We start from the raw sequence: 10,007 nt of genomic DNA, 5'->3' as shown, positions 1-10,007 counted from the left end.
AAAGCTTACCAAAAATTAAGGCCTAAATTAGATCACCTTATACCTGCAAACATACATTCACTTTATTTTATTGGGAATATTGCTTTCTGTCCCTAGATTACCCCAAAACGTGTAGTTTACAATATTCAGAGCTGATTGTACCAAGTCAAACATACATTGCTTCAGTTTAAAACAAACCCTTGATTTAGTGTTTAGAGGCAATATAAAATATTACCAGCCCTCACATGAATACAACATTGATGTTTATTCATATCAATAGTTAATCGTCTTCTTATGTATCTCACTAACATTTGTTGACTTAATTAGAACTCAATCTAGCTAACTCTATCTAACTCTTTTAGCTTGCTGATTTATGTGTGAAGAGTGTGTCCTGTTTTTTTCTTTTTATTTTACAAAAGGTGCAAATTTCAATAAAAAGTGGTACTTTTATAAATGAACCTTGCTACACCTGTATAGCTGTCAATCAAAAAAACAGTTCTGTCACTTCAAGGTTGTGTATTTTTATGGAACTAAACTCAGGCAGCAGGTAATTGCCCAGAATACCTGCATTGCAAACACATCTCATTGAGTTGCATTGGGAAGTCTGCGATTGGACAACCACAGAGAGCTGGGGAAAAAGGGGAGGGCTTGCAAATGCTGCATATAAAATATCTGCAACCTTTGCAAGCAGTTTTTATATGTCCCTTATGAAAAAAATGCAACAATAAATTCAGGTAAATTTTTATTGAGGGTATATATCTACTAAAGTGTTTTTAAAAATTAAAGTGTTTCCATTGGAGTGTCCTGTTAAGGTCCACAGCTACGGGCAAAATGTGTAAGGGAATGATGTGTTATGTATATTTCTGCATATAAATTTGCACATTGTTTACAGTGGCAAGTCTTTGAAATTCCCCTTTCCATGTGTCCTGGAATTATTTCCATTGTTTAATTATACTAGCAACCGTTCCTTGAGAAGATGTGGGAAATTGCCATTCCAGAACATCCAAGGATTATAACAAACAGGTAAATTTTCTATTTTGTGATAACTTTGCTTGGTTTGACTAGGCCCACTTCATTTTTCCTTGTTAGTATACTGATTTTTTTACAATATGATTTTTTTTATTTTTTTTAAACAGACTTTCCGTATTGCTAGTGTATAGCGATTCTTGCATTGATTACTATTTTTTATGAGCGCAATAGAGCAGGTGGAACACACAGACAAGTCATGTTAATGCAAGAAGACAGAACATTTTCCAGTTATATGTATAGAAAAACCCTCCCCCTGCGAACTGCATATACAGTCACTTGGTGAATTTATTTAGGGCAGGCTTCCCCAAACTCCTGCCCTCCAGATGTTGCTGAACTACAACTCCCATGATTCTATCAATAAAATGGATAGACTAAGAATCATGGGAGTTGTAGTTTAGCAACATTTGAAGGGCCGGCGTTTGGGGAAGCCTGATTTAGGGGCTAGTTTAGAAGTTATTCAAGGCTGAATTACCGAACTAGTTGGCTTCAAGAACAGGTCACTTTGGATCAGAACAAATATGGATAAATCCTAGTTAAACTGAATTTTTGTAGTTTGAAATATGATAGTAAAACACACACATACACAAACATAATGCGACAAATTAAATGATTATGCGGTTGCTAACATTTGTTAAAATTTATTAGAAACAAATGTTATTTTATTGTTATTATGATTTGTATATGTTTTTATTTGATTATTACAGAACATTGCTATAAGCAAGGGATTATTATTATTGTCTTAAAGGAGAAACAATCAGGCAGTTAGAATTCTTTTCATGCTATGACTTTTTAGTAAATTGCAACTGTATACATTTCTGTCTCCCATAGGATATAACTGATTTAACTAGGATAATATGACATGACTAATATTGGAGACAGACCATTCACTGAGAACTGTCACTCAAAATCACTAGATCCAGCTCCCCGTAAACATGGCGCAGGGTATCGCAATCAAGTGTAGCAATTAATTTTCTTGCACCGGCTCTCATTGGTTTACATTTCTCTTCCCAATTCAGTGTCGAATTTGGTGGAACTTCCCTAAAATAAATTCATTAATAGGCAGTGAGGTATCGATCATAAAAACAGAGGACATTTAAACAGTATTTACACAACTTTATAATTTATCTCACAGTTCAATATATAGCTACAATGTACAGGTATATTTATCACGTAAATAAGAACTGGAATTTCAAGAATTAAGCAAGAGTTCGCCAAGTCAGCTATAATCTGAGCTCAGCTACTTTGGAAATGTAAAATGTAAAATTCACTGTGAATTCTGGAATTTTTAAATTTTAGTAAATAACCGTGCTTGCAAATTCACAGACTTGTGAAAAAGGTAAGCATTATGTGTGTAGAAACTTATATTTGCACATAAACATTTTAAACATATATGCTTGACATTCAAACATACACTATATGGTCATCCATTCTTACACATGGAAAAGAACTATACTGTAGTGACAAATGCTTCTAAGCGTTGTGCTGAGACGTCAGCAGCAACATGTTATTTATCATTCTTGAATAACCAGACGTAAATTAGATTCTTATTTGAAAAGCTGCTACTAGCCTGTGTTTCTTTTCCTGCATCCAGAAACCCTGCAGCTTTATCTAAATAATGCAACTTCAATAGCATGTTGAGCTCTGAAATCAATAGTTTTTAGCGTTAAATGAATAGAGACTCAGCGAGGAATGCTTGTTACAGGTTTTACCAAAGTTCCTTGACATCCTGACGACAGAGAACTATAACTGAATAGGATAGCTTGGAGCCTATTTACACAGTAAACACTGTGTTATTCTATAAGTATGCTTTTCACATTAATTCCCTGGATTTACTAGTATGGTAATCCCATTATTTTTTTTAAGTTTTATAAAAGTGTTCTTGAGAAATGTTTTCTAGGCACGTGGCAGTCATCAGGAGTCCACATATGGCAATGCTGCATTGTTTCCGAATGGTAGAGACATTGAATAACTTACAGCCGGAGATCTTAGATGATCTTCTTACCTTACCTGTCCTTGGTTACAATTGTGCAGTTTGGGTGAAGTTATTTAAAAAGGCTGTACCAACTCTGTATTTAATCACAGTAGCTTTAATATTTTTGTTTATTAGGTCCCAAAAGCAATTACATTACCCCTGAGAAGATGTGGATATTGTTTGCATGGTGCTTAGTCTGCCACTTTAAGAAAACTTTAATGGTCAATTATTCTTTTGATAGCATATGTTTAATTATTTTGCCCAAGGTTTGCTTTTTTTGTCAGTTCAATTAAGGAGACACTATAGGCATTATAACCATTTCATCTCATTGAATTGATTATGATGCCTGAAATGTCTTAGTGCCGTTGCACCATTCGTTTAACATTGAATGAGGGTCCCTGGCTGCCCACAGCCCTGCCCACAGTAGAGGTATGGCTAAGGCAGAGATTACATACTTTCCTATACTTCCCTATCCACAAGACTTTATATCAGCAATAGGCATCCTTAATAGACTGAAAGTGTTAAGCTGCTACTATCAGCCATCCATGCTGTTCAGATTAATGCCTCCTGTAGGGATCAAATTCTAAGTTATACCCAACTACCCCTCTCTCCCCCAAAAAACTAGAAGAAGCAGATAAAATGTGCCAACTGCACATTGCAGGCTTAAAAGCATCTTAAGCTTTGAGTGCTTAAATTTGGGCATAATTAAATGATTTGTTTATGTTTTGGGATGGGTTAAATCTAGGGTTAGTAGGAAGTGTATTTAGGGCATGTGGAGCTTGAAGGACACTTTCCTATGTCTCCTGTAGTCCAGGAACTAATCCATTCAACTTCCTGTCAATTGGAAGAGTTGGGACAGCACTGAAGAGTTGGGACAGCACGGAGCTGTATACTGGAAGAGTTGGGACAGCACTGAGCTGTATACTGGAAGAGTTAGGACAGCACTGAGCTGTATACTGGAAGAGTTAGGACAGCACTGAGCTGTATACTGGAAGAGTTAGGACAGCACTGAGCTGTTGGAAGAGTTAGGACAGCACTGAGCTGTATACTGGAAGAGTTAGGACAGCACTGAGCTGTTGGAAGAGTTGGGACAGCACTGGAAGAGTTGGGACAGCACTGAGCTGTATACTCGCTAAAACTGTTTCTGATTGATGGTCAAGGATCCGGATATTTAATTTCTCCACCAGCTAACTAAAGCTCTCAAAGGGCACATTATAAGTGCTAAAAAAGCAGGTGCCTCCTAATGCGAAATCCGGCCCTGTTCTTTAGTCAGAGTAGCGCAGATAAGACGGCCTGCTAGGATTCTCATTTAACATTAAACCAATGAATGGAAGGGCAGTGCAAAAGTATTCAGCACACTATAAACACATCATTATGATGAAGTAGTTACAGTGCCTGCACTAGGTTTACTTTTATTATTTGGTGGTAAACCAAATATAAAGACATTGGGTGCAGACAGTGAGTAGACATTTCCTAGAAGAAAAGAAATGCTCTGTACAGGCTCAGACATAATGTTCGGTGATGACTGTTACCACTATAGCAGTGATGGCTAACTCTGAGATTGCAAATATGCAGCATTATAGGAAATTATTTTTATTTTTAAAAACAAACGAAAAAAAAATGCACATCTTTGGCTCACAGTTACCTATATAGTTAAAAGATTTCCATATTGGTAACGATCCTCACCTGAAAGTTTGACTTTTAGTCCTCATGAGACCAGGTCCACCAACTCGCAAGAAAACATTCTGGAGTTTCTTCTTTAATGGATTTGTAAACTCCACCAACACTGTCATTTCTTTGCCAACTATCTTCTCTCCAAGAGCCTAGAATGTAGATGAACACAATATTTTAGTATAATTAATATAGTTTAAAGATACTCATTCAAATAATGCCTTAAAGGGACACTCTAGACCCCTTAAGCATGCTAGCTTGCCGAAGTACCTTATGTATGAAGAGCGTGTCTTTTTTTTCTTTTCATTTTACAAAAAAAGTGCAGATTTCAACAAAAATTGGCACTTTTATAAATTAACTTTGTTACACCTCCCTGGCTGTCAATCTGACAACCAGTCATGTTACTTCGTGGCTGTTATTTTCTCAGTGGAGCTAAACTCAAGAGGCAGCAATTGCTCAGAGCACTTGCCTTGCAAACACTTTTCATTCAGCTACATTGGAAAGTCTGTGATTGGGCAGCCCAGAAAGACTGGGTGGGGTTAGAAGGGGAGGGCTGGAAAAGGCAGCAGACAAGAGAACTGCAGCATTTTTAGATATACCCCCAGTGAAAAAATGCATAATTAAATCAGGCCTGTCCAACCTGCGGCCCCCCAGATGTTGCTGAACTACAACTCCCATGATTTGTTCAATGAAACAGATAGCCAGGGAATCATGGGAGTTGTAGTTCAGCCACATCTGGGGGGCCGCAGGTTGGATAGCCCTGGGTTAAATGCATGCATGTATAGTTTCATTAGGGGCATATCTACTAAATAGTGATTGTATTTATTTTATATATTTAGGCAGTGGAGTGTCCTTTTAAATTATTTTTTATTTTTTTCCCCAAAAATAGACTAATCCAGCCAAAGGCTGATTATCCTGAACTAATCAAAATTGATTGTTTCCACAACATATTGAGATTGATTATTTCTACATTACTTCTGCAAAATTTGAATATGATATATTGAACTGTGCACTAGCATTGCTCAAGTCCACTATATAATGTATTGATACGTATTTAGGAAAAACTCACTGTATGTATTCTTGAACAATGGAAATCAATAAATATAAACTGCTAATCCCAAATCTTTGCAAACAATTATAAAAATGGGGAACATAGAGTAGCATAACTCATTTGAGCATCCAAATACTCAGTCACAATTATTACTCATTAAAAAGCAGAGATCATAAAATATAACATAGCCAAATGAAGTTGTCTTTTTAGCCCCAATATCTGGATAATGACGGATTTACTGTTCATTGATATTTCTATGCAGACTTAGAAGAGTGAATGTGTGCTAGGAGAGACTAGTCAAAACATTACATTTCCAAGAATTTTACAACCAACTCTGAAAGCGGCAGTGTCAGTATGAATTGCTGCATGAAAACAATGCTCACATTTCAATATTACTGACACATAGAAAATGTTTGGGGCGTACCTGCCACATATTTACTAAATAACCAGCATCAATAAATAGTCAATTAAACAGTATTTAGTGGCCAAAAGCCAGATCAATCATCAGACAAATTTCTCATACTTGTGACACAAATATGTTCAAATAGACAGACGGACACTATGAAAAGGCCCTCCTCCCAATATTTAAAGGCTCCAGTTAAGAGCCTTTCAAGTTTCTCTTCCTTGTGTATGATTAGGTGATTAGGTGGGCTCATTGGTGGCTCATCCATAGGTGCTCAATATAATTTTTGAAATTAAAAAAATAATTTAAAATTCTAATAGGGCAATATCACCTGCACTTTGAAAATTCTAATAAATACTTTAGCTACTTACAACATTGTAGGTTAGATTTAAGTTATTTTAATTCTCAATGGTAATCATTTCTATGTATATTTTTAAAGAAAATCCTATGTGTCTGTCCCTATGTGTTTAAAATGGCTCCTGCTTATACCTTACAGCCTATAGGTCGTGTAATTCTTTATTTGTTATATAATAAATATCTCCTGTCACAGCTTAGGATATAATAATCTTTTCAATCACTATTATTACAATAGTCATTTTCATCAGTTTTCAGATTCTGCTGTGTAAATACATTATACCGATATTATCATCAGCATTGTTAATGTCCTCGTTTTATTAAGTTATCCGATGACAGATCCGTCCATCAGCTGAGCAGTTTTAGATGCCTGGGCTTGCCAATGGGGATTTCATGTTGTAAATGTATAATTATGAGAATGCTACAATAAATATGTCAAGTGTATGTAAATAAAACAGGTGCATATATGTTCCTATAAATCAAACCCTAGATGAATTCCTGCATTGAGTCTTCATTGCTATAGAGACCTGCAGTTCCTCACAGACAATGCTTGAGGCAAAGGCTTACTCTGTACTCATTTAGCTATGACGCATTTGCTATACATAATGATTATATATTGATCAATATATTGTGTAAGCCTCTTTATTATATGTATATATTTAAGATGAAATGGAGCACCATAGGTCCATCTTTGCAATGCTATAATTATTTCCTATTTCCTGTTTTCTACATTAATTTCCCATGAAGTGTGTTTCACTTGTTGGCCCTCTGTTGGGTTTGAAATACTCTCTAGCTTGGATATAGTATGTTGACTTCCTCATCCCATTGTTTGTTCTGTAATGATAATGTAACTGAAGCCAGATAAGAAACTAGCCAGCCAGTTAAGAGTAGCAGAGTTCCGTGGCTGATAGAAATCTAGTGCAGGGGATTGATCCCTTAAAAAGGCATGACTTTGCTATTTTACCCTTAAAGAACAATGACATGATCATGCATGTTAGGAAGAAGACAGGCTGCATATGTAGATGTTAGCTATTAATCTAAGTAAATCTTGAACTCCCAAATGTTTCAGGAATTTGTGTGAATTATAAATTGCCAAGAAATTGACTAAATATTAAAGTGCCGACCACTCTTACATCATTTCCTGTTTCCACGCCCCGATGCAGTGAGTGAGAGGTCAATAAAAAGTCTCAAGAGTTCCTTGAATCCATAATCTAACAAGGGAGAACAGCGTTATAGCTGCCCTTTACATTTCACCCCGTGTGCCAGAGTTAAAAAGGGTGCTCAACATTTGCTGAAGTGCTTTATGTGTGAAGAGTGTGTCCTCTTTTTTTCATTTTACAAACAGTGCAGATTTAAATAGAAATTTGCACTTTTATAAATTACATTTATTACACCTCCCAATAAAAAAAATCAGTCGGTAAAAACTTTACCCCGGTGGCGATTCGGCTGTGTTCATGGGATCTGAGCCCTATTCGTACACTCGCTCAGATCCAGGCTATCGGGGATATAGGACCTGTGGGGGTCCCTTGTAATAGTGTGTGTTTTGGGGTGTTTAATATTTTGTACATTGTACCTTTGTGCTTGGGAGATAATTAATTTACGCAAAGTACACTCAATTATCTCCCAAACACAGAGACTCCAGGGAGGAGTCTGTATTGAATTGTATGGAGACCCCATCCTGGGGGTCTGTGCATAAATTGCCTGTACCATGCCCCATTCAACTGGTTAACTCCCAGCATTAAGTCTCGGCTAATGTCTCTGGGGGAAGGCTATGATCACTCAGCTTGCTATAATCACAAAGCAGCTATAATCACTCCATAGCTATACTCTCCGCAGGAGAGCTTCAATCACTAGAAGCTGGATCCAGGACCCTGTTCCAGGGTGGGAAGCGACGGCGAGACCCCAGCCAAGCTGCAGTGGCTAGGGGCTAAAGTGCTGATGGTGTCCCAGTGATAGCTAGAGAGCGTGTTTGGCGGAGGTACCCAGTCGGGGTACCAGGTGGTCTGCCACAATATTTCTTTCCTTGCCTTTTCTGTTCTCTTACCCACCTCTAAACACATAGTTTCCTTATTCTTTATTTTTAAATTAGAAGTTTGGTTTGACAGGGTTGTAAGTGTTTGCTATTGGTAGCTGAGACTGTCTTCAGCCAGTGTATTTGCTTTTTGATGTTAGTTTGTATGGTGCAGACAAACCTTTGTGAGAAAAAAAAATATTCCTATCCACGTTGTGTCCCAATGAAAGGTAAACTGAGAAAGAACAATATAGTAATTAGTGTTTTAAAGGGACACTCTATGCCCCATAACAGCTTATTGAAGTGGTTATGGTGCTTGGATACTCACTTCATGAGTTCGTATGGCAGCACTGAAATAAGAGGTACTTTGAGGTAATGTTCCTAAGGATGATTGGTGCTGTGAAAGCAGAGGGCCATGTCCACCACCAACAACCACAGAGATAGATCACTGTTTGAACTTGAAAGGTCTTGATCCCGGGAAGCAGCTCCTGTACATCTGTCTCAGATTAGCAGTGAAACATACTCGCTTGTGGGTATTAGCTGGCATGCCAAACAGGGAAGTGTATTTAAAAGAAAACTCCAGTGCCAGGAAAACAATCCGTTTTCCTGGCACGGCAGGTTCCCACCCCCCAATCCCCAGTTGCTGAAGGGGTGCTTTCCTATGGGGAATTGAGCGACGCTGGAGGTCCTCACACAGCGTGAGGACGTCCAGCGACGCTCTAGCAAAATCTTTGCTATGAGTCAGGAAGTTCCCTCTAGTGGCTGTCTGGTAGACAGCCACTAGAGGTGGAGTTAACCCTGCAATGTAAATATTGCAGTTTATAAAAAACTGCAATAATTACACTTGCAAGGTTAGAAGTAGTGGGAGTTGGCACCCAGACTACTCCAACGGGCAGAAGTGGTCTGGGTGCCTGGAGTGTCCCTTTAACAGCTCTCTGATTAACATGGCTTGTGGGTGGAGCTACACAATCTGTTTTAAATCACTGTCTTGTCGGTCTTGCAACTTATTGAATAGCGGGGAAGCAGGATTGTTATCCTTGTGCTGTAAACACTTTACTAAGCTGCTATGGTCATGGTGTTGCTTTAAAATTTGCCTGGTAATGACGGTTTAAATGTGTTTTATTGGGTCACAGAGAACGTTTATCACTGGTAATAGAAAAACTAAATTTCCACTGCATAAATACTGGCTTGAAAAAGCAATAAATCTCTAGGCTGGTCCATAGTCCGATTTGAAAGTAATTATTAATGCGAGATGGGAAAAGGTTATTATGGTAATAATTTTAAACTTTATGAATTTTATTTAATTTGGTCCCTATGGATTATGAGAGAACTTTCAAATAACTTGACAAGCTATACCCAACGGATTTATATATTGCTTGTAGTTACATCAGTGTGCGTGTAAATGTCATGTAACTATAACGTGTTTTACTTGTGTAACACTGCATGGTCAGTATTTGTGTGCTTTTCACTAAATCTCCAAATTAGCACTCAGACAAAATGTACTGATTTATTATTAATATTATTGGATTATTTTGAC

The 10,007-nt window shown here is 37.5% G+C and overlaps 1 protein-coding gene across 1 annotated transcript in view; it reads right to left on the bottom strand.

Moving 5' to 3' along the window:
- Nucleotides 1-1,650: 1,650 nt before the first annotated feature.
- F13A1 (coagulation factor XIII A chain) overlaps nucleotides 1,651-10,007 on the bottom strand; it is a 98,131-nt gene continuing 89,774 nt past the window's right edge. The window contains exons 14-15 of the mRNA XM_063451759.1: nucleotides 4,667-4,803; nucleotides 1,651-2,046 (exon numbers count right to left, since the gene is read on the bottom strand). Coding sequence (XP_063307829.1) covers nucleotides 1,893-2,046; nucleotides 4,667-4,803 — 291 coding nt within the window. The 3' untranslated portion in view covers nucleotides 1,651-1,892. The remainder of the gene's footprint in view (nucleotides 2,047-4,666; nucleotides 4,804-10,007) is intronic.

This window comes from Pelobates fuscus, chromosome 4 (genome assembly GCF_036172605.1).
Source record: "Pelobates fuscus isolate aPelFus1 chromosome 4, aPelFus1.pri, whole genome shotgun sequence".
NCBI lineage: Eukaryota > Metazoa > Chordata > Amphibia > Anura > Pelobatidae > Pelobates > Pelobates fuscus.
The sequence above is the reverse complement of the archived record's forward strand: the minus strand, read 5'-3'. Positions and strand labels throughout refer to the sequence as shown.